The 24,613-nt window shown below is 34.5% G+C and overlaps 1 protein-coding gene across 6 annotated transcripts in view; it reads left to right on the forward strand.

The window, feature by feature from the left end:
* The window catches only part of SPAG16 (sperm associated antigen 16), a 1,246,090-nt gene that overhangs the window by 54,768 nt on the left and 1,166,709 nt on the right, over positions 1-24,613 (forward strand). For all 6 annotated transcript variants that reach the window (XM_072617486.1, XM_072617488.1, XM_072617489.1 and 3 more), the window contains one exon: positions 6,816-6,923. In XM_072617486.1, the coding sequence (XP_072473587.1) occupies positions 6,816-6,923 (108 nt within the window). The remainder of the gene's footprint in view (positions 1-6,815; positions 6,924-24,613) is intronic.

Consider the following 24,613-nt stretch of genomic DNA (forward strand, 5'->3'; position numbering starts at 1 on the left):
GAAATCCAAAAAGGTTGAGGAATGGAAAAAGAAATGTGAAAATACAGTATTTCTTGAAATAATGTTAGCTTTAGTTTAAAGGAATGTTTATTGCTCTAACAAAATATTGCCAATTTTAGAGCAAAACAAACTTGATGCTTCTTACGTGAAGAGTTCCTTTAAATATATGAAGTTTAGGAATATTTGCTTGTATAAGACTGGTGTTCTACCTTTACCTCAATGTAATTATAAGATATTTAAGTGTAACGGTGACAAGGTTTTAGATGTGTAAACAAGATGATTTATGACCTGTGTTTTCGTATTGGTTCTAGAAGAAAATAGCAAATTGATTAGCCAAAGTAGTCAACCATAACTCTGGGAGCATTTTTTAAAATCTACTTTTAAAACTCAGTAATGGAAAAGTATCCCAGAGGAGGTGGCCATCATTGTGAAGAACTTCACAGAGGCCAAGAAGGATGAGACCTAGGAACCATTGATTGGATTTAGCATTTAAGAGATTATTGATAACCTTGTAGAGAGCAGTTTTATTGGAATGACAGTGTCTAAAGCCAGATTAAAAGAGACTGAGAAATGAGTAGGAGGCAAGAGATGTATACATTTCTGATACCATGTGGAGTATTACGTACTTGTAGTTGAATTAATTAATAAGCAGTTTACTGTGTAAGTACCTACTGTGTAAGCTTATTAATGTAACCACCAACTATGTTAATAGGATATTATGATCTTAGACCTTTGAGGCCATTTAGTATAGCCCCATCATTGTGCAGATAAAGAAATTTAGCCTGACAGAGGTTAAATGACCTGCTGACATGATTTGAATTCAAGACTTCCTGACTCCAAGTCTGGTATGTTATTGCTGGGCGCTGGGTGGGCTAAGCACTGAAGATACAAAGAAAAAAACTGCAAAGCCCGATTCTCACAAAGCTTACATTCTGTTTGATTATTCAGTGTATAGAAAATTATAGTCAAAATAATACAAGGTAGTGAAGCAAGTACAAAGTAGTTAACTGTTTTGTTTTGTTTTTTTTCTGAAAGGAAGCATATTTAGTCATTGGTCCTCTGGAAACGAATTTGGTTATGGAATTGAATCATAATTCTGGTGTCTTCAGTATTGTTTCCTTTTGCATTTTTTTTGTGGTAGTTCTTCTGGTTCTGCTGTCTTTGCTGTGTACTATTTCATATCTGTCCTCCTTTGTTTCTCAGAATTCCTTGTTATTGTTATATTATTCCATTATTTCCATATACTACATTTTTTTCAGCTATTGCACAATCAGTGGACATCCAGTGTAATGCAAGTAACAGTAAAGAAAGAGTTCAAGTACCATGTAAGACTTTAGATGCCACAGTAAATAAGATGAGAATTTGAGACAGTGTTACAAATAAAAATCACTTACCTGGCAAAGTAACATAATCCTACAGAAGAAAAATAAAGGACTGCTCATGAAACAGTGAATTTCCAAGCAGTGTTTGATGAAAAGGCCTGTTTAGAAACTGAAAAGTCAGTGTAGGAGTCAGATGTAGAAAGGGACGCCCTTTTGATTGGTGAGGAAAGATCATGTGAGAATTGTTGACATACTAAGAGGAGAACAGAGAATGAAAAAGAACAAAAACAGTTTAGAAAAATACTATTTAAACCGGCCAAATTTGAGAGTGTGTATATTGGTCCACATTCAGTCCCTTACTCCTTGAAACAGAGGGAAGGAGATACATTTCTTCTCTGTTCTCTAAGGAGAAACTCAGCCATTATATGACATGCATTCAGGTCTGCTTGTTATCATGCTCAGCGTTTTACATGGTTACAGTTAGATGCTGTTTTCTTGGCTCCACTTCTCTTTGTATCAGTTCCTTTTGTTTACTGTATTCTTCATGTTCCTTCTGTCTTTTGGAGCACTATCACACTTCATTTAGCCATTCCCCATCAAAGGACATCTGCTTCATTTCTAGTTCTTGGCTACCACAAAAAAGTGCAGTCATAACTCTTTTGGTAGATTTCGGACTGGCTTGTCTGTATTTGCCCTTCTTGGAGCATATGGACATTTCAGCCACTCTTGACATAATTCAAAATTGCTTTCCAAAATGATTGGACCAGTTATTCATTCCAGTGTATTAATTAGTGTGCCTGTCTTTTGAAAACTCCTCCAACTGACTTCGTATCCTTTGTGATTATTGCCACTTTTCTCTGTGTGAAGTGAATCTTCAGTTTTTCATTTCTGTCATCATTAGTGATTTGGAGCAGTCTTTCAAATGATTATTAATAGTCCATAATTTTTCTTTTGAGAACTATTCCTATGCTTTAAACAATTATCCATTTGGAGTATGTGAGAGTATAAGTAGGTCCTCAGTTACTGTGCAACTTGAAAAACAATTTGGAGTGAGTACCTTTACAGATGGTGAGTCAGTAGAATTATATTTGTTTATGAAAATAAGCATACTTTGGAGGTAAGTGGCCACTTATAATTCTTTGTTTTTTAGTCACTCTTGTGATAGATCACCTATGAACACTTTTGGCCTGTATGATAGCTACTTAAAAGAGCCTTTGGATTTTACTGGCCTTATGGAACTTAAACAGATAGTATATAATATAATCTGCTATAATCCACCAATATTTAAATTGTCATAGTTCATTTTCATTAGTTTCTGTTAAGAGAAATATAGCAGACATTGTAAAAGGTTTATTGAAAGATAGTGAAAATAATTAGAAATATCGAGGAGGAAATCAAAGGAGCAAGTATTAACTAGGAAAAAAGGGAGTATCCTGTAAAATGATAAAACACTTTATTTTAGCCTCTGCTAGAATAAGATAATAAGAAGAAAACCAAAACCAAATGATAATAAATTTTAAAGAAGTAAAAGGAAATGCATTTTAACGGAGTCTGTATTTCACTTATGAAATTCACTTCTGTAAAAGGTCAAATAGTGCCTAGCTTCTCCAGAGGTCTGTTTAATTTCCCGACTTTTAGAAACATGCATAGCTGTGGAAACTAATATAATAATGAGGGCCATCAAATCATGCCTTAGTGTTTAGGTAATTGCTTGTTAAATTAAGAAGGTATTTTCCTTGGATATAGTTGCACTGTATATGGTCTTTTGTCTAATGGCAGGAGAATAATGTGCTAACTCCATTTGAAGAATTAAAAAAATACCATTATCAATTTCAGTGAATCACAGTCACCAACATAAAACAGTCTGGTAGGCTATTACTTGATAAGTATTCAAAGTTCCTGAAATTCCTTTGATGTATTTTTTAAAAGTAACTGGAATAATTTCAAACATGGAGCAAAGTAGGACAGTGATGCTGCTCTATGAATGAAATACTATCAGGGCATTTTTGTTCCAAACATATGATTTCATTACTCTACTACTAACATGTAAACCCCCTCCATTTATTCAGATCAGTGACTTGTCTGTAACTTATGGTCACAGAGAATTGCTTGGGAGACACTGAGATGTTAAGTGATCTTCCTGTGGCTACACAACTGGAATATGTCATACAGGCAGATCTTGAGCTAAGGTTTTTGACTCCACTATACCTCTCACTTTTTCACTTAAATGTAGTTAAGCTTGAAAATATTTTTTATTCATGATTAATAATTTGAACTCTAAAATAAATAGCTAAATCAATTCATTTACAATGGATTGGCAGTGGTCATCATTTAAAATGGCATCCATTCCAAGAATACTTTCATATTACTTACATGTCTTATGTTGACAAATACAGCTTTTAAGATACTTGTAGTCAGTTCAGCAAATAAGTAAGTGGGCTAATGAATTTCATAGTGCCTTGTATGAGTACATATATCATACTAGTGTATAAGAATTTACAGTGTTATACATGTTCATATGCATTATACCAGTGTTCTGCTTATTTACTGTTAATTGAAAGGAATATGGTATATGCAATTCTGATATCTTTTGTTGTTGTTCAGTTATTTTAGCTATGTCTGATTCTTCATGACCCCATTTGGGGTTTTCTTGGTGTAATGCCAATATGATACTCATAGTAGCCGCTATGAATATGCATGTGTATTTCCAGGGTAAATTTACAAAATATAATAAACTCTCTTCATTAAAGGCAAAACCAAAAATATTTATTTAGGACATCATTAGATTATCAGGAGGTGAGATTAACAGGGTACTTATCACTAATCCAGGGAGCACCGACATCTTAAACCTTCTTTCTGTCAGGCCTCCCCACAAAAACAAGTTCCCCTAAACAGATTCCTGTACTCACTCAGCTTGCTTCTCTCTCTCTCTCTCTCTATCTCTCTCTCTCTCTCTCTCTCTCTCTCTCTCTCCCCTCCTTAGGCAAGCTCCCAGTCTGAGCTCTATATGACCCAGGTTCCATGTGATCATAGGCTCCATGTGTTAGGCTTATTAATGGTCAGGGAAGGTCTTCCTATTTTATTAACATTACACTGGGCAAAGATAGCAGTGGTTTGCCATTTCCTTCTCCATTTTATTTCAGAGATGAAGAAACTGAGGCAGATAGGGTTAAGTGACTTGCATAGGGTCACACAGAAAGTGTGAGGCCAAATTTGAACTTGGGTTTTACTAACTCCAAGCCCAGCACTCTATTCACTGCATCACCTACTTACCCTAATTATGAATCATTTACTTATGAAAAATTGTATTTTGGGTTATAGTATGTGTGTTCGTCCTTCGTTGAGGAAGAAGACCATGCATGCCATCGGAGAAATGATGACATGACTTGCACTTGACTTTGTTTTTGAGTGAGAGAGGGCTATGCAGGTCACCAACCTCACTTTTCCCCCAGAGTCATCTGAATCCAGTGACCAGATATTCATCAGGATGACTGGAGATGACCCAGGATGAGGCAATTGCCCAAGGTCTCACAGCTAGTGAGTGTCAAGTGTCTGAGGTGAGATTTGAACTCAGGTCCTCCTGACTCCTGCTCTGGTGCTCTATCCATAGGACCACCTAGCTGCCCTGGGTTATAGTATATATCACAGCATAAAAGTTAAGAAAGTGTGACTTTTTGCATTATTATAGTTTAAAATTTAGCATAACACCATGTATGGATAAATTGATGCCTGCAAATATTATTTAATGTTGTTGATAAAAAGGAGGGTAGATCGATACACTTGAAAGTGATTACATGAGCAACACCATGCGACAAAAATCTAACGTTTGGGTTCTCTATTATGTCATCTTATTCTAGATGAGCAATATTACTATATTGGTTTGGTTCAATATAGTTCCTTTGAATATTCCAGAATCTTCATTATAGATTTAATTAAAATGACCATTTATATAAAGAACTGTATTCTTTAGATTTGTTTATGTATTTGTTCTTAAAAAGGCATTGGAGAGTTCAAAATGGGAGAAGCATCACCATAAATACATTTAAGTTATTTTATTGAAAATTCAAAAGTTGTAAAAACACGGAGTACCAATTTAAGTTTCTAGAAGAAGTTAAATAGTACAAAAATATAGTAACTTCAAAAAGTTTGCTTTCTTGTCTCTTCAAATAAGTACAAATACATTTTAAAATGCAGCTTCAAAGCATTAAATTGATAATTTATAAATATTTATAGAAATACTTTCTGTTTCCTTTTAGCATACTTCTCAGTATGAAACTGGCCTCTTTGCTGCTCTCAGTCAGCAGTTCCATCTCCTATAGTTGCGTCTCTGCACAAGCTGCCTGCCACATTTGTAATGTACTTCCTTTTGTTTTTCACCTCTTGCAGTTTCTCAGTGGGTGACGCTGACATGGTAAGTGACCTTCATATGGTCACACTGCAGGAGTGTCAGAAGCAGGTCTTGAACCCAAGTTTTCCAGACCCTAAGAAAAATTCTTAATGTACTACAGCACGTTACCTCTCACTTTTATACTTAAATGCTGTTAGGCTTGAAAATAATTTTTATTCATGATGAATAATTTGAACCCTAAATAAATGGCTAAATCAGTTTATTTACAATGGATTGATTTCTGTAAAAGCTCAGCTGAAGTGTCACTTCTCACATAAGGCCTTTCTTATTTACTCTGCTGCTTGTATCTCCTCTGAAATTACCTTGTATATGTCTGTTTTTGTACAAGCTAATAACATTTACATGCTTTATTCCTTTATAGAATGTAAACTGCTCGAGAATAAGAATTGTTTTATTTTTGTCTTCATAACCTCAGTGCCTGACACATGATAGACACTTCAGTGTTTGTTGATTTGATTATGAATGTTATTAGTCATAATAACCATAATTGGTCTCCATTAATATTGTTTGGGAGGTAAATGTTTTACATTTTACATAAGACAAAAAAAAATTCATTAATCAAATATATTTTTAAATGACTCAAAAGTTGAGATTTAAAGATAATACTTTTCTTTTTTTGTAAGGATTGCATGCATTAAATCCGTTGATAGGAAAATTCTCCTTGTCTCAGTCTCAATCAAGTGAGAGAATGTATTTAGTGCTTTGCACTATTTAAAGTGCTATATACATATGATTAACATCTTTATATTATGAAAGAGGCTTCATAACAATATTTATATGCTAGTTTTCTGTCATTTCATCAATGAATACATTAAATATAATCTGGGAGAGCTATTTTTAGGATTCATAGTTTCCTGAGCATTTATTTCTGCTCCTTTCAAAATTATTAATTGTGATGATGATAATGGACCATCACTGAGACTTATATAGGAAATAATTTTGCATAGAATTTTCAGTAGCATGCAGTTTGGGATTTCGCACTACTGACAGTGATTAAATGACTTGTTATTTTGTTAGTGTTCTTTTCTCAGGATTGCACTGTAAGTAATTGAACAGTAGCTTTTTTGTCATATTTTTATCTGTAGAAAAGCTAGAGAAGATTTATTGAAAGCTCAGAAAGAACGTGATTTCCATCGAATGCACCATAAACGGATAGTCCAGGAAAAGAACAGTCTTATTAGTGATCTCAAAGGGTAAGTCACTATTGTTGGCATATTTTGTTTTTAAAATTCAGTTATTGTTAAGTGAATATAAATGGTGTACATTTTAGTGACTTGATTATAGCTTAAGGTTCAAGACAGAAACTGATTAGTTTAGTTGTCAAAATACTGTAATTGTTCTATAAACCTCATGACAAGAAAAATGACATTATAGACGTGATAGGCAAGTGTTTTTGTTTTTCTGTTTTTTTTTTTTAATTGCATGAACATTGTAGAAAAACTATCAGTTCTAAAAAGAATCAACACCAATACGTAAACTTTTTAGGACATAAAGATGGTACTATGTATTGGTTGAAAATTTATTTTTTTTACCTCTTTGACTTTCATAAAGTTTTATTTTTTTTTCTTTTTAGTGAGAAATATTTTTAGATATATTAGACATTTATTTTTCTGAATTGACAGAGCTGCTTTTTATTTTCTAATAATAGAATAAGAATGACTAGTATTCATATACTACTTTACAGTTTGAGAAGTGGTCATAGACATGATTTCATTTGGTCCCTTTATCAAACCTGTGAAGTGGGTGCTATCTCTGTTTTAAAGATGAGTGACTTGCCCAGGGTCACACAGCTATTAAGTATTTGAGGTCAGACTTGAACTTAGGTCTGTATCTTGAGTCCATCACTTCTCTGTCAGTAGGTTAGAAGAATGCATCATCTTAATTCCTGTAGAATCTTGGTTGACCCTTGTGTTGATCAAAGGTCTAACGTCTTTAAAAGTTGTTTTTGTTTGTTTGTTTGTTTGTTTTTGTTTTCCTTTGAGCAATTAGTGCTTCTTTGATGATTTTGATGAAATCATGTATATTTGTCATATATGATATATATGAAATCATATGTATATATAATATCATTTATATTTCCATAAAGTGTTTTATAGCTGCATTCATATAGTTCCTGTGTATATCCTGGTAGATAGAATCCCATGTATTTTATACATACTGTATTTATTTCTATCTCTATCTCATTCTGCTGGATTTTGTTGGTAGCATACAGTAAATATACTGATGATTTGTGTGAATTGATTTCATATCCTGCAACTTTGTCAAATTTATTTTTTCAGTTTATTTTTCGTTGAATGTTTAATTTTCTCTGGATACATGATCATATCATTTGCAAAAGCAATAGTTTTGCTTCCTCTTTGCCTGTGCTTATTCCTTCAATTTCTTTTATTGCTGAATTTATCATTTCTACCACAATATTAAATAGTGATGGTGATAATGAGTATCCTTGTTTTGTCCCTGAACTGGAAAGACCCCCAAACTTCCTCAACTAAATACATTGTTGTAGAGAGATATTACTGCATTAAGGAAAAATCATTTATTCCTAAAGTTCTTAACAGAAATAATATTTGGATTTTGTTAAAAGTCTTTTCAACATCTGTGATATAATTATGTGGTTTTTGTTATTTCCATTATTAACATGGTCTGCTCTGTTTGTAGTCTTTCTTTTATTGAACCAAACCTGCACTCCTGGTATAAATCTAGGGTCATAGGGTATAATGAGTGAATATAGTGTATAATCTTTTAAATGTGTTGTAGCCTTACAGGCTAATATTTTATGGAATATCTTGGTATCAATGTTCATTATTGGGATATATAGCGATATTGACATTGTAGCTTTTTTCTCTGTCTTTGTCTCTGATTTAGGCATCAAAGCAATAAAAAGTTTGGAATGGTTCTTTCTCTTCCTGTTTTTGCAAACAGTTTATTAAATGTTAGGATTAGTTATTTTTTGAATTTTTAAAAATAAAATTCACTTACAAATCCATCTAGTCTTGAATTTTTCCCTTTGGAATTCATTTATAGTTTATTCAGTTTCTTTTTCTGATATTAGGTTATAGTCTACTTCTGTTAATTTTTATATTTTATATTTTTAAAGTATGTAAATTATTTTGATTGGCATGTAACTGAGAAAATTTTTTTAATGCTTTATTCTCTCTTTTATTCTTGTCAATACTTTCTCATTTTGATGTAAACAATTTGATTTTCTTTCCATTTTAAAATGAGTAAGGAGCTAACTATCTATTTTATAAATCTTAAAAATTTCCAGTTATATTTACCAACTTAATAGTTTTTGGCTTTCAGTTTTATTACTCTCTTCTTGATTTTCAGATTTCTACTTTGGAATTTAGTTGAAGGTTTGTAATTTGTTGCTTTTCAGATTTCATTAATGCTTGTTTAGTTAATTGAATTGTTTTTCCTCTGTTTTGCTGATGAAAATGTTTAGCTATGTAAAATTTCCCCAAGAACTGATTTAGCCGCATCCTTTAGATAATAACATTCAATCTCATTATTGTCATTTTCTGTTATTAAATTTAAAGTTGTTCTTAAACATACCAGTTTTAAGAATTGTTATCCTCCAATTATTTTTATTTCTTTCTTCAAAGGGGCTTTTATCGAATATGATTTTTATTGCATTTTGATTACTAAATATGTCTAGTTTTTTCTGTATTTGTTTGTGAGAGATTTTGTCCCACTATTTAGTCAGTTTTTATAAAGGTGCTATGCATATATGAGAATAGGTGAACTCTCTTCTGTTTCTGTTCAGTATTTACCAGATAACTATCATCTCAAATTATTCTGAAGTTCTGATGTGGTTCTTCTTTCTTGTTTATATTTTTATTAGATTTGTCTAAAAGGTGGATAGGCAGGTATATCAAGGTTTTGTCAGCTTTATTTTCCTGCATTTTGATTTACTTATCTTTTAAATATTTAGATAGTATGCTGTTTGGCATGTGATTTTATATATATATATATATATATATATATATATATATATATATATATATATATATATATATATATATATATATAATAAAATAAGACAATATTTGTAAAGCACTTTGCAAATCTTAAAGTGCTATAAAGTTGCTAAGCTGTTATCATATAGAAATACATATGTATATTGATTTTATTTTATCTGTAGTGCTTGTTAAACCTAATGCAGTTTCCCTACTTTTCTCTATTATATCTGTTTTTATTGTAACCTTGTCTGAATTCATGCTTGCTGCACTTACTTGAGTTCTTTAGGAGGAATGATATATTCTATTTCAGACTCTTATTTTAAGTCTGTGTGCATCTTTATATTTTCAGTGTGTTACTGGTAAAATTTTTGAATTCTGCTTTTTAATCATTTTGCTATCATTTTCTGTTATATGGGTGAATTCATCATATTCACATGCAAGATTTTGATAGTTAATTGTGTATCTTCCTTCACCTAGCCCCTCTTGTACTTTTTCTGTACTTTGTCCCCATTCTCTTTACCAAAAAAGAGGTGATAAAAAGAGCATTCCAAATATGTGGTCTATAAATTATGCAGTCAGTTTCTGCTCAGTTGCCTTCCTAACTCCCCATTCCTCTGCTCCCAGTCACAGGCTTTCATTTTTGTCTTCTTTATTTTTTTAATCTGCCTTTCTTTCTTCCTCTGACACTGTAGTTTCTTTTGCTTATGTCTGATCCATTACTTGTCTTGTTCTCCCTTTTATATTAAATCTTTAGCTGGCGACTGGCCATCTCAGACTGGATGCCTCATAGACATCTTAAACTGTTTTCCCTGTTACTCTTGGTACCACCATCTTTCTGGTCCCCCAGGCTCACCCTTTCTTCTCACTCTCATTCACTATATTCAGTCTTTTGGAGAGTTTTATTGACTTTGCCTTCATACCACATCTTGTATGTGCCCTCTTCTCTCCTTGACACTCCCACCACCCTCCGGCAGGTCCTCATCGTCTCTTGCCTGGACCACTGCAATAGCCTGATTGGTCTCCCTGTCTCATCTCTCCTCCCTTCATTTACCTGTCAGATTGATTTTCCTGAATTGCAGATCTGACCATGTAACTCCCTGCACTCTTTGTGTGTGCATGCGCGCGTGTTTGTAACTGTGTTCAGGCTTTTTTTGCTTCAGATGAAGGTGAAGCCTCTTCCCTAAAATTTCTCCCATGTTTGCACATTTTTCATCTCCTCATCCCTATTATGTGAGATGATTTTCCTCTTCTTCCTTTTTTCCTCCCCAGTATTCCTGTCCTATTTCTCCCATTTCTTTCTTCTGAGACTGACAAAACATAACAAAATGACCCCAAGACTTTACCTGTCTTACTTTACTTTCTCTACAACCCTTTAAGACCTTCGGGTTCTCTGGGTAATCTTGTTTCTTCTTCCGTTATTAGCATGTGAACAATTCCTTTTCAAATAATCCCTTCAAAATGATCAGATATGGATACCTATGTTTGTATCTATTGACTGTTGCATTTCCATTTCAAAGTGTTTACTCAGTTGAGACCTTTTTTTTCTGAGCTCTCTTCCCTTCCTTGTAGTAACTGCCAAGTTTTCTGTGATCCTGACTTTGGCTTCTTGGTGTCCAGGCTGAGAGAACACTCTGGAAGTGGTGCAAAACCATTTCTGTAGCCTGGGGTAGCAACAAACGTATGCAGATGTATCTTAAGCTATGTTTAGCACTTGTACCTTGTCTAGGATTATGGTCTGGTATCGGAAAGATAGACATTTTCTGAGAGTCTGTATGTTTGAATGCCTGAGGAGAAAACCTATTTCTTATGACCTATATCATTTATCATAGACCTTTATCCTATAACCTTTTTCTGTGAAGGACATCACCAGTGTTTTAGATAAGCAGCTTCCACCTGTTGAACCTTCCTTCTCCCTTGACCCCCATGTGTCTTGTTGCTTCTTGCTCCTTCTTTCTCTGCGGTTTTTCCCTTATCCATTTCTTCCTTCATTTACATAGCTGCCACATTAGTTCAGACCTTGGTCAACTCATTATGGCAACAGCACCTGAATTGTTCTTCCTGATTGCAGTCTGTCTTCTCCAATTCATCTACTGCACAAATGCCACGTTGTTAGTACTAAAGTTCTGGCCATATTGCTCATACTTGATTAAGAATCTGCTTTTAGTATACAATGCAGACTCCTTTACTTTGTCATTTAAAGCTTTTCATCTTTTGTTTCCAGTTTATCTTTCCAGACTGATTTCATATTATTTCCCTTCGTGTACTCTTTGATTCACTTAAATTGTTCGCTATTCTTAGTACGCATTCCACTTTCCACCTCATTTCTTTGCATAAGATTGTCTCCTTAACCTAGAATATGACCTCCGTCTTCACCTGTCTTTCATTTTTCAATTTATTATTTATTTTTAACCTTCTTCTCTTTATCAATTTTGAATTCCAAATTCTCTCTGTCCTTCCTACCCCTCCCTCACCCACTGAGAAACTAGCAAAATTATATCAGTTATATATGCTAAATCATTGAAAACATACTTCCATATTAGCCATATAGTAAAAAAACCAAATGAGAAAGTTATATTTCATTTTTCACTGAGTTTATTAGTTGTCTCTCTAGAGTTGTCTTGGATCATTGTATTGATCAGAGTAAAGAAGTCTTTTGTTCATTTGTGCCTGTTAGAATTCCTAGTTCCCATCAAGGCTTAGCTCATGGACTACTTCCTAGGTAAAGCTTTTCCTGATTCACCAGTACTTAGTGTTTCTTCTAAAATTGCTTTATATTTAATTATATATGTGTATATGTATGTATGTATATATGTATGTGTGTGTGTTTCATATTTATCTATATTGCACTTCCATGGTATAACATAAGTCTCTGGAAGGTCAAAGATGCTTTGATTTTTACATTGTTAATCTCCATTGGATGCATAACAGTTGGTTATTAAGTACTTCAAATTTAATCAGATCAGGTTGGATTGAATCTCATTTTATGTTTACAACTCCCTGTGATATAGTTTCTAATGGGTTTTCTTTTCCTCGTTTTATAGATGAGGAATGGATACACAGAGATAGTGTAATTTTCGTATGGTCACGTAGCTAGAGAGTGTCAGAGGCAGAATTAACATCCAGGTCCATCTTGATTCTAAATCTAACTCTCTAAATTTTATCATGGTACTCTTCTGTCTTCCCTCTCTTATTAAACTGTAATCTCCTCATGGTTAGCAATTATGTTCCCTATTATATTTATAACCCCAGTACCTAGCACAAAGTAGGCATTCAGTATTTAATTTGTTGAAGTACATTGCTGTGATTAAAAACAATAACTTCACCATGAAACCTATAAAAGAAAAACTCAAATGGACACTGTCAACCTACAATGTAGATACATTCTAGTATCCTTATATGCTAATTGATATGTGATTTCATAGATATAATTTATTTTCCCCAAGTGAAACAAATTACTTCTCATTTAACGCCATCTTTTTCAGCGCTTATTTCCGCTTTCCTAAATATTGTTCACTGGAAGTGTGCTGGAAGTCTTCCCCGAGTTCTTTTGACAGTGCTAGGGAGATTCCCCAAGGTATGCCATCTATTGGTCATCTTTGGCTCTTCTTTTTAAGGATATAGTTCTTGGATGATATCTTTTGCACCACTTTTTCATAATTCCTTGTTGGAAAAGTGTTGCAGTCTGTACACATCCCTCATACCTCTCTCTAGTTCTGTTTGATCTTTAACTTCTCATGTTCAAATAGTATTTTATCGTTCATGTCCCCATACTCTCACCAGAAAAATACTGGTATTAAAAGATAGGCCTGTTTTCAGAGAGCAGATTGAGATCACTAAAAGAAGTTCACAGCTGCCTGCTTGTCTACTGTTCAATATGGACCCCAAATAATTTTCCATTTTCATTTCTTTTATGTCAAACTCTGCAGGTTATAAATATTAGTTATTCTTCATATACTTAGGTTTTGTTTTTTTTTTTGCATGTGATAGTCTAGATTCTTGAGTAATTGTTAATCTTTTTCAGGAGGCTTTGTATTATTGCCTAGTTTTATTAGGTACATTCTATGTGACAGTTATCACTCAGTTCTGGGAGTACAAAGAAAGGAAAATGACAATGCCTGTTCTCAAGAAGCTCACAGTTCAGTGGGTAAGACAACATGCAAACACAAATAAACTGTAGACAGACTAAACTGGAGATAATCAACAGAGGGAAGACTCTAGTATTAAGAGTAAATCTAGAAAAGCTTCTTACAGAAAACAGTAGTTTAGACTTGAAGGAAGCCAGGGAAGTCTGAAAGTATAGATGAAGACAGCATCCCAGACATGGGAGATAACTGGGGAAAATGTTTGGTAATCTCGTGAGGGTAGAAGAAGAGACCAGTGTCACTGGATTGCAGAGTATATGGGAGGCAGTAAGATGTGCACAAGATAGCAAGAGGCCAGGTTAAGGAGGCTTTGAAGGTCAAATGAAGGATTTTATTTTTGATCCTGAAGGCATTATTATTATCAACATGTTTATCTACAAATAGAATTATCTGCAGTTATCACTAACTAAAGGAAGGTCTTCTTTTGCCAATACCACTAGTATCTTCCATTTAATACTTGGTTTAGTGTAGAAGGAGACTCCCCAGTGAGTTCAGATCCCTCACTAATGCAATTTCCCATGTAAAAAAAGTCTGGGGCTGCTACTTTAAGGGGAGTTGTATTGATGTGCTTGTGGGACAGTTGTGATTTTGTGTAATAGTGGTTTAGAGAAGGACTAGGTGCCTGGGCTCATTGTCTAGTCCCCAGCTATACTGTCTGAGATATTTTGCCCATATTTGTTTTTATCAGGGCCATTTTCCCATCCTTTATAAGCCTATCCAGAATTGTGATATTAGAGGCCAAACATGACATCCTTACTATTCTTGATGATAAAAAGTTATAAAAATCATTGCTGATCATTTCATTCTTTTATTACTTTCTTGTCCTTCTAGTTTCATCTTTAAAAGCTCTTTGAGTTGAATCTCTTATCAAACTCTCTTAAATTTTTTTCATCTATTCCTTTTCTCTTTTATGAGGCAATGCTTTTCATAACTTGTCACCTTTCTCCCAAGATTTTATAGAAAAGTTTATATTCGAAACCAATGTTGCCTTTGGTTGCTGTACCTTTTTCTTTGCCAAGTAAGTTAAAAATGTTTGTTGACTAAGTGGTTTTTAGGATCTGTAGGATGCATAACAACAAATTTCCTTTGACTAAATATCAGTAGGAAATCATTACAATAGGTGGTGTCAGTGACATCAATCCTATGTTTAAATAAAATAGGTAGAGTTAGGGTTGCTTTAATTTTATTTTCTTTTACTTATGTTAATTCTTTGTGTTCATTTGGATATGTGGTGTAACAATTTGGTTTTCTGAATATACTTAGCTGATTCAGATATGACTCCCAAGTTGTTCTTTATTACCTGTTAAAATAAATATAATCAATTTCATTTGCTGTGGTTGCAATTTGATGTTTGCCATTTCCAGTGCCCACTGATTCATTTCTTGAAGGGAGTATTCGTTATTTATGGACATTGCAACTCCTGTATAACCTATAATCCTTGACCTTTCTCAGCTTTAACTATTGAATTCTGTTTTATGTTTTTTTAAATCTATCTAATGTTTATTATTGCTGTCCTCATGTATCACCCTTTTTGCACTGAGATGGTCAAATGTGAAAATATATTGGTTTAGTTTTCAATCAACCAATCAATCAATTAACAAACATTTATTAAGTATTTACTATGTGCCAGACACAGTGCTAGATGCTCAGGAGATAATGAAAATCAAGAATCTGTTCCTTACCCTCAAGGAACTCAGACTTTATTCAGAGAGACAACCTGCAAACAGCTATGTAAATAAAAGAGACATATGATATAAATGGAAAGTAATTCCAGAGGGAAAGCAATGGGTGGTTGTGGTAGTGTGTATAGTGGGAAGAACCTCTAGTAGAAAGTGGTCTTAGATCTGAGTCTTGAAGGAATCCAGGGCAGCTAAGAGGTGGAGTTGAGGAGGGATCGCATTACAGATAGGGGCCACAGCCTGTGCAAAGGCACAGGATCAGGGGATGGAGCATCGTGGGTAAGGAAGAGCAAGAAGACCAGTGTCAGTGGACTGAAGGGGTCAGATCTGAAGGGCTTAAAATCTGTTCAAATTCTATACTTTTTTGTCCTTTTGCAAAAGATATTGGCAATTAAGTCTTGTTAAAATTATTTGTTTTTAACATTTAAAATTTTTTTGTTTCACATGCTCTCAATCCCTCCTACCCCCTTCCTTAACCACTGAGAAGGCAAGCAACATATCAGTTCTACATATGAAATCATAAAAACCATATTTCCATCTTAGCCATGGCACTAAAAAGCACGAAAAAGTTTTGAAAGTGAGAAAGTTATACTTCAATTGGTACTGAGTTCATTAATTCTCTCTCTGAAGGTGAATAGCATTTTTCACCATGAGTTCTTTGAAGTTGTCTTGGATCATTACATTGATCAGAGCAGTCAAATTTTTCTTAACCCTCATTTTTCTTGAGACTCTTCCAACATAATCTCTTCATACCCATGTCTTCTACGTAGACGGTTTTTGATTGTCCTCATAATGATGAAGTTCTTAGGAATTACATGTACAATCTTCGCATAATGGAATGTAAACTGTTTAACTTTATTGACTCCCATATGATTTCTCTTTTATGTTTGCTTTTTTAGGCATATCTTGAGTTTTATATTTGAATGTCAGTTTTTCTATTTAGCTTTGTTTTTTTCATCAGGAATGTTTGCAAGTCCTCTGCTTCATTAAATATCCATTTCCGCACCTGAAGGAGTACACTGTTTTTCTGGGTAGATTGTTCTTGGTTGTAACCCAAGCTCCTTTGACTCCTGGAATATCATATTCCAAGCCTTTACTCCATTGATATGAAAGTTGCTAAATTTTTTGTGATCCTGACTATGACTTCATGGTAGTTGAATAGTTTCTTTTAGGCTGCAATATTTACTCCTTAACCTGGAAGCTCTGGAATTTGGCTGTAATATTCTTCAGTTTTTATTTTTGGGATCTCTTTCTTTTTTATCCTCTGTATATAAGATAATGGGACAATTTTCCTTTATAATTTCTTGAAATATGATGCCTAGACTCTTTCCTTTTTTATTTTTTGATCATGACTTTCAGGTAATCCAAGAATTCTTAAATTCTTTCTCCTTGATCTCCTTTTAGGTCACTTGTTTTCCAGTGAGATATTTCAAATTTTCTTCTATTTTTTTCATTCTTTTGACTTTGTTTTTTTGCTTTTGTTTCTTTATGTGTCATAGACTTGTTGCTTTCACTTGCCCATTTCTAATTTTTAAAGGACTGTTATCTTCGATGAACTTTTGTACCTCTTTTCCCATTTGGCCAATTCTTTTTAAAGAGTTCTCTTATTTGGTGAATTTTTGTACCTCCTTTTTCATTTGGCCTGCTCTGTTTTTTTAGGAGATCTTTTCTTCACTGGATTTCTGTGCCTCTTTTACCATTAGGCCATTTCTGTTTTTGTTTTTGTTTTTAATGTGTTATTTTCTTCACTATTTTTGTGACTCTTTTACCAAGCTGTTAATTCTTCATAATTTTTTTGGCATCACTTTAACTTTGTTTCCCATTTTTTCCTCTACTATTCTTTTCTCTTTAATGCTTTCAGAAATTCTTTTTGTTCTTTTGTCTAATTAGCAGTTTTCTTTGAGTCTTTGCTTGTAACTCCTTTTATATTGGTATCTTCTTCTCAGTTTATGTTTTGGTCTTCCTGCTACCATAGTAGTTTTTTTATGGTTAAAAACCTTTATTTTTAATTATTTGCTCACTTTTTCAGCTTACTTTTTTACTTGAAACTTTATGTGAAAGTTGGTCTTTGCTTGCTGGAGGTGGGGGGGTTCACTGTCCCAAGCTTCAAGCTTCTTTGTGCTGCTGTTTTTAGAGGCAGTTTTGGGGGTCTGCAAGTTTTCAGTGCTTCTAAGGTGGTATGATCCAGGGAGAGGTGTTGTCACTCATCTCTTGCTCTTTCCTCTGGTTTTTACCTAAGAAGTACTGCTATTATCTTGGATTCACACGCCCTAGTGCCCTTTTCTGCTCTAGAACTGAGACCAGGGCCCCTGCTCCCTTGTGACCAAAACAAGCACTCCTCTCCACCCTGTAACTATGACCCAGAATTGTACTTGGGCAATGGAGTTGCCAGTCAGTGCCAGCTGCACCCGTTGCCAGCAGAGGGTTCCCTTTTATCTCTTTTTGACCCCCTTACTTTTTCCTGGGAGGCTGGGAGCTCTTGAAGCTGCTGCTGTTGACACTCTTGCGGTCACCTCCATGGCCCACTTCTAGTGATGCTGCCAGGTGAGCTCCTGGCTAGGGCCCCACCGGTGTCACAGACTTCTCTTTCCAACCTCCTTTAATTGCCTTAGACTCAGAGAATATCTCACCTTAACCTTTTGTTGGGTCTGCCACTCCAAAATTTGATTTCGGGCAATTTTTAAATATTTGAAGGGGAATGTTGGGAGAGTTTAGCTGAGGTGCTGCCTCTCAGCAATTAAGTTTTAATTATTTTCATGGTGGTCTTTTGGTAGATATTTATTATATGCACCATAATACAAAATGACCAAATAACCCATAAGATAATCTTTCTTGTTACCTTTAAAGCATGAAAAACCTTATTTAGCAATGGTCATCACAAGCAAAGTAGTATCTTTTGCTGTTTTTGTTTTAGTATAATCAAATGCCTCTGATTGAATCTTGCATTTATCAACCAAGGAGTAAAGTACAACGAATATTTCTTTAACTAGAATCAGCATATATATTTATATTGTTAATTATTTTAATGTGATTGAAGATCTTCTCCACCTATTAGTGGGCCTGGAAAGATTTGTAGGAAAGCCTACACCTTTTGTTAAGCTTCTGATGAGGCACTAGTTCTCAGCGGTTGTGGTACCCTCTGGCTCTAAAAGAAATGTACAAATACTCTTGAGGGTGAGATTTTACTTTGGGGCTTACTGATTGGAAATGTTTGTTTGGCCAGATGAGACTCTGGGAAGCTGCTAAGGAGCCCCCTGGCTTTAAAAACCCAGATGTTGGTGCTTCCCTGTCTAGTAACTGTGGTCAGACAGTTGGATCTGTCTGTTGAACTATAATGTATGTATTGCTTATGTCAGACATTTGGAAGCATGTCTGTTGACTTTTGATTTCTCTATATTTTCCCTGAAGTTCAGGGTACTGACTTTTTCCCCTGAACTAAGTGAATGATACATGTTCTTGATTAAAGTGATTGTTGACCCCTCAAAAGTTGCCTTTCTTTCTATAAATGCATATCTAAGAAACTGTGATAACAGGCCCCCCTGTATATGTTGGGGTGCTTTCTGTTACACCAACTCCTTTTTTTTTTTTTTTTTTGCTTGTCTAAAAAAGACTATGTGAATTATCTTTTCATTTAGCTGTAGCCTCTTTTTGTCTTTTGGTTTCATTTTTAGCAAGAATTTCAAGATTTATCAAGTTCATTTTCTTCAGTACTATGTTATTGTTGGAAAAGGATCCCAAATTTCAAGTACCAACAGTTAAGTTAATGTTTATAGATAGTATAAAGCTATGATTCTTCAAAGTCATGTGTCTCTTTTTTTGCTACTCTGCCTCCATTCGCTGCAGAAACAGAAGAGACTAAGGATAATGGCCATTTTGAATTTTTCTTTCTTTCATGGGTTGCCTTGACAGGAGAATTTCCCTTCTAGTCACCAGACTAGGAATGACAAACTTACACATAGTTAGCTTGTCAGGTTCATAGATGGTTGAAGTCTGTTGCCAGGACCATGTTAGAATTTTGCTTTAATTGGCACAAACTTTGAGAACACAAGGATTTATTTTTGTCATAATGAGACACTGGAATAGGACCTAGTGCAAGGCACTGAGTATATACCTTAAAATGCACAATACAAGTAATTTCAATTTTATTAGAATTTTTTTTACTAAATATAAAGTTATAATAATAGTTAACATTTAAATAACATTTTACAGTATTTTTCTTCCAACACACTTTTAAAAAATGGACATATATGCCTGTAAATCCTATATTCATTAGAAGTTACTAGACAGAAGGGATTTATGAATGTACCTTTAAACATAAAACAGGTTATTGATCATTGGAAACCAGTTTTCCATAGCTCATTTTTCATTGTAGTACACATGTTAAAGGCAAAATGGGTGTCAGCTCATTCCCATCTGTAGAAAACCAAAAAAAGTATAAAAATACCAGATACTTCTTCCTCAAAAAAGAATATCCTGGGACAAACACATTCACAATCATCATCTGAGATTTCTTGAACCTCTTTTTCCATGCCAGTTATGCTTCCTCTGTGGAACCAGTTATGAGAGGTGTTTGGGAACATGTAATAATAATAATAATAAATAATAGTATTTATTTAGTGCTTTAAGTTTTGCAAAGTACTTGAAATATATTATCCCTTAGATACTTGCAACAACCCTGATAAGGTTGTACTATTACCTCCATTTTATAGATGAGGAAACTAAGCTTCAGAGAACTTAAGTGACTTTTGTCAGGTCATAAAACTAGTAAAAGTTAGTGGCAGGATTTGAACTCATGACTTTTCGACTGCAAGTCTGGCCCACTCTCTCCTATACCTTCACTCCTTAATAATCACCAAGGATGTCAATGTCAGAGACCACATGAAAGTTTATTCCTGGCTATACTTATCATTAATATTTTTGTTATTGGTAGCGAGACTGAAAATGACTTCTAGACATTAATTCTGACATTTGGTAGCTTTGGAATTTTGTCCTCTAGAAGTTTCATAGAAGCTTTATTTTTTTTAATAGATAGTAACTTGGAAATAGGGAAGAAAAATCAATGATCATCAAATCAATACCAAGGCTTCAGATAGTATTTTCAGTTTACTTTGTCAAAGCTCTTTTGAAAGTCACAGCCATCTTAAAACTAAACTAAATGATCAGACATTTCCAGCTACTCTTAGTCCATGATAGGTATTTTATTTGGCTTCAGTACTTGTAAAAGGGTTGAAGAATATAGATAAATTAGGAAGAAATAGAAATTTATCATTATTTAATACATAATAATGAGGAACAGGTAAATTCCTTCTTAATTCAATCCAAAAAATTTAGAAGATATAGGGAAGTTCATTTTTGCCCTTAGGAAGCTTATAGTCCACTTGAGGAAGTGAGAAAAACATGGAAGTGATGGACAGTTTAGGACTGTAGCAAAGTGTTGTTTATGTTTTGTTTTGAAGAGGACCAGTGACATCATCAGGTCATGTCTTAACTTGCTCTCAAATTGAATTTAAGTGAGGCAGAATTGCATGAAGTTGACAGTCTCACTCTCTCATCCTGAGTCATTGAAGACCAGTGGCAAGATAAAAGCCAAGATGAGTGGTCATGACACACAATGCATTGGATGACCCTTGCATCTTCAGTGTCTGATCAGCACCTACTTTAGTGACTTTTGGAACAAATTATTCTCATCCATCCATTCTGCTGAGGGAAGTCTTTACATACGTGGGATAGACATCCCCCTAACTCACCAACAAGTTTGAAGGCTGTTGGTTTCCTTCACTCTTCTTTAGTTTGTCTGCTGAGACAGTTTTACCAGGGTGTGGCCACAGTGCATGCTATAGCTTCTTGGAGCCTGAGGTGAGAGCTGGGTGACCACACCAAAAGTGGATGAGCAGCCCTGAAAAGGCCTCAGTGAGCTATCACACTGGAGATGCTAGTCCTCCCTGAATATCCTATATGACTCTGTAGCGAAGTATAGAGAAACTCAAAGCCTGGTAGTGATTTGTAAGATGTGATTTGCATTATTGGAAGGAATATTCACACTGATGAAATGTATTAAAGGATTGAGTGTTAGGCAGAAGAAAGTCACTAAAGATTTTTGGATGGAGGACTAATATGACCCTATTTATGTGTAAGGAAGGTTGGTGTTTTATTATTATGAAGGATTAATTGGAAGTGGGGGTAAAAATAGACATAGGGAGGTCTGGGAGGAAGTAGTTCCATTGGTCTGCCAAGCTGCTAATTTGGGTTGCAGCTCTAGTAAAAGAAAGAAGACAATTATGAAAAATACCACAAAGGCCAAATCAACAAGAACTTGTTAATGGATGGGGTGAAAAGAGAAGAGTCATAGTAATAGCGATATTTTGAAGTTTAGGCTGAGATTAGGCTAATGGTGGTATAACTGACAAATATTTTTCTAAAATTTTATATATAATACACAATCATTTAAAAAATTTTGAGTTCCACATTCCATCTCTCCCCCTTGCCCTGCCTTGAGAAAGCAAGCAGTATGATGCTGATCATACATGCGAAGTGGGGGAAAACATATTTCCACATTAGCCGTGTTGCAAAAGGAAACACAAAGGAGGGAAATAAGGAAAAGGAAAGTTACAAAACATGCTTCAGTCTACATTCAGAGTTCATCAGTTCTCTCCCTGGATAGATAGCATCCTGGATCCTTTGGAATTGTCAGTGACAGAAAGCTTCAAGTCAGAAGGAAGACCAGGTTTGGGAGGAAAGGTAATAAACTCTGTTTTCCCCATAATGAGTTGGAGTCACACATTTATTATGCCTCTATTTTGTACCAGACGTTGTGCTGAGTGCTGAGGATATAAAGACAAAAGACAGGCTCTGCCCTCTGCTCAGTCTAATGGGGAGATGATGGACAAACAAGATCTATATGGGATAAACAGAAAATAATCAACAGAGGGAAAACACTAGAATTAAGAGGGCCTTGGAGTAATTGGAATTTTAGCTGGAACTTGATGGAAACCATTGTTTGAAGATAATGCCAAGATTAAGAACCTGAAATATTGGAAACATAGTAGTGCTTTAAACAGAATTAGAAAAGGAAAAAAGGAAAGAGAATATACATTAATTAAATACTTATGTGCTATGTAGTATGCTCAGTGCTTTGCAAATATTATTTGATGATGCTGAATTCAGATGAATTCAGCTTTAGATAATACTAAATTTAAGATGTCTCTAGAATATACAATTTTATATATCCAGTAAGTAATTGGTGATCTGAAACTCAAGTTTGGGCAAGAGATTGGATTTATAGATATGACTCTCTCTGTCTCTGTCTCTGTCTCTGTCTCTGTCTCTCTCTCTCTGTATGTATGTATATATAAATATATACATATATATATTTATAGATATGACTGTAAACTATTAAACTATCTGAAAGAGAGGACTTCAGTTGCTTGAAAAATATTCAAGACCTTATTATTACCCTATTTTCCTATATCTACAAAATCTTTATGAGAAAACTCTGCATACTCATTAGCAAGAGCATACTTGCTAAAGACATGAAAAGGAAGAGGAAAGCTTTTGTAAATAATATTCTCCCGCATAAAATTAACTGCAAAGAGCAAAGTATAGTTTTCTACTATGCAACATTGTTTCTTCATTATAAAAAAAAAACCTTATTTGATTCTGTAAAGTACTTTTTAAAAAGTTTTCCTTCATCAAACTGTTTCCCATGAATTCACTAAAATCATGCAAGAGGCCATGGAACATATAATCACAGAGACATCTTTGTTCAACTTTGTATTTCTACCATGGACAATATAAAATGGGAGGATGTATGTTCTCCAAAAGTGTTTGAGACCATTTTGGAGAGTGTTCAGTACTGATACTAAATGGAAGGAGGAGTCCCCATAGATAGTGAAATCTTCTAGATACTGCTGTTTGTGGATGTGACCCTAGAACAGGTCAGGAACCTGTGGCCTCAAGAACACATGTGGCCCTCTAGGTCCTCAAGTGCAGCCCTCTGACTGCATCCAAACTTCACAAAACCAATCCTGATCCTGTTTTGTGAAGTGTGGATGCAGTCAGAGGGCTGCACTTGAGGACCTAGAGGGTCACTTGTGTCCTCAAGGCCGCAGGTTCCCCTTCCCTGTTTGATAACATTAATATCAAACCTTAGAACTTTGGAGAGCTTCTGAAATGAGATCTATAGTCACTCAAAAGAAGAAAAGTAAGCAGTTCTGAGTAATATATTTTATCCAGAATATGATAATCAACGAATAGATATCTATATAGAGTTGATTAATCACTATATAGTCAGCCAAGTGGCATTTATTGAGTTCCTACTATATGCCAGGCAATTTCTACTCTTCTGAGCCTAGAATTAAGTAGGAGGAGAAAAAAACTGAAGAATTTCAAATGCTTGAAAATATCCAAGACCTCATTATTACCCGTAAAAGGCTATTAAGACATAACAATATAAATCATATCAATAGCTACTGACCCCATATGCCTATTTTCCTATTTTCTATAAAATCTTTATGAAAGTATTATACTTACTGGTTAATAAAAGCATACTTGCTAAAGACATGAAAAGGAAGAGGCAAGCTTTTGTAAATAATGTTCTCCAGCAGATTGCATATTTATATGCATAGAATTAACTGCTAAGAGCAAAGTACAGTTTTCTACTATGCAACATTGTCTCTTCATTACAAAAACAAACAAAAACCCTATTTGCCTCTGGCTGTTTGCGCAGTACTTTTAATGACTCTAAGCTTCTCTTAGGAACAAAAACCCAATTTTTTAAAATCTGTCTTCTTCAGGTGATGAAGTGAGTCACACATTCAGAGTCCCCAAGGAATTCAGAGAGTAGTAGAAATGGGTGTCATAGGAGTGATCAGTCCATCGTATCCTATCAGTGAAGAATTGTATACAGGTAGCTGCACAAAAGAATGTGGAAAGAATGTGGACTCTGAAGACAGGACTGATTTTGTTTGTCATTGTAACTCAGCAACTAGCCCAGTTCCTTGAACATATAGTGCTTATATAAATGGGGTTAGATCAAATGCTTAGACTAGATTGAATGGATAAAGGACATTATCAAAGTTGCATAATGGAATTAGCAGTGGGC

The sequence above is a fragment of the Notamacropus eugenii genome, chromosome 6 (genome assembly GCF_028372415.1).
Source record: "Notamacropus eugenii isolate mMacEug1 chromosome 6, mMacEug1.pri_v2, whole genome shotgun sequence".
Lineage (NCBI taxonomy): Eukaryota > Metazoa > Chordata > Mammalia > Diprotodontia > Macropodidae > Notamacropus > Notamacropus eugenii.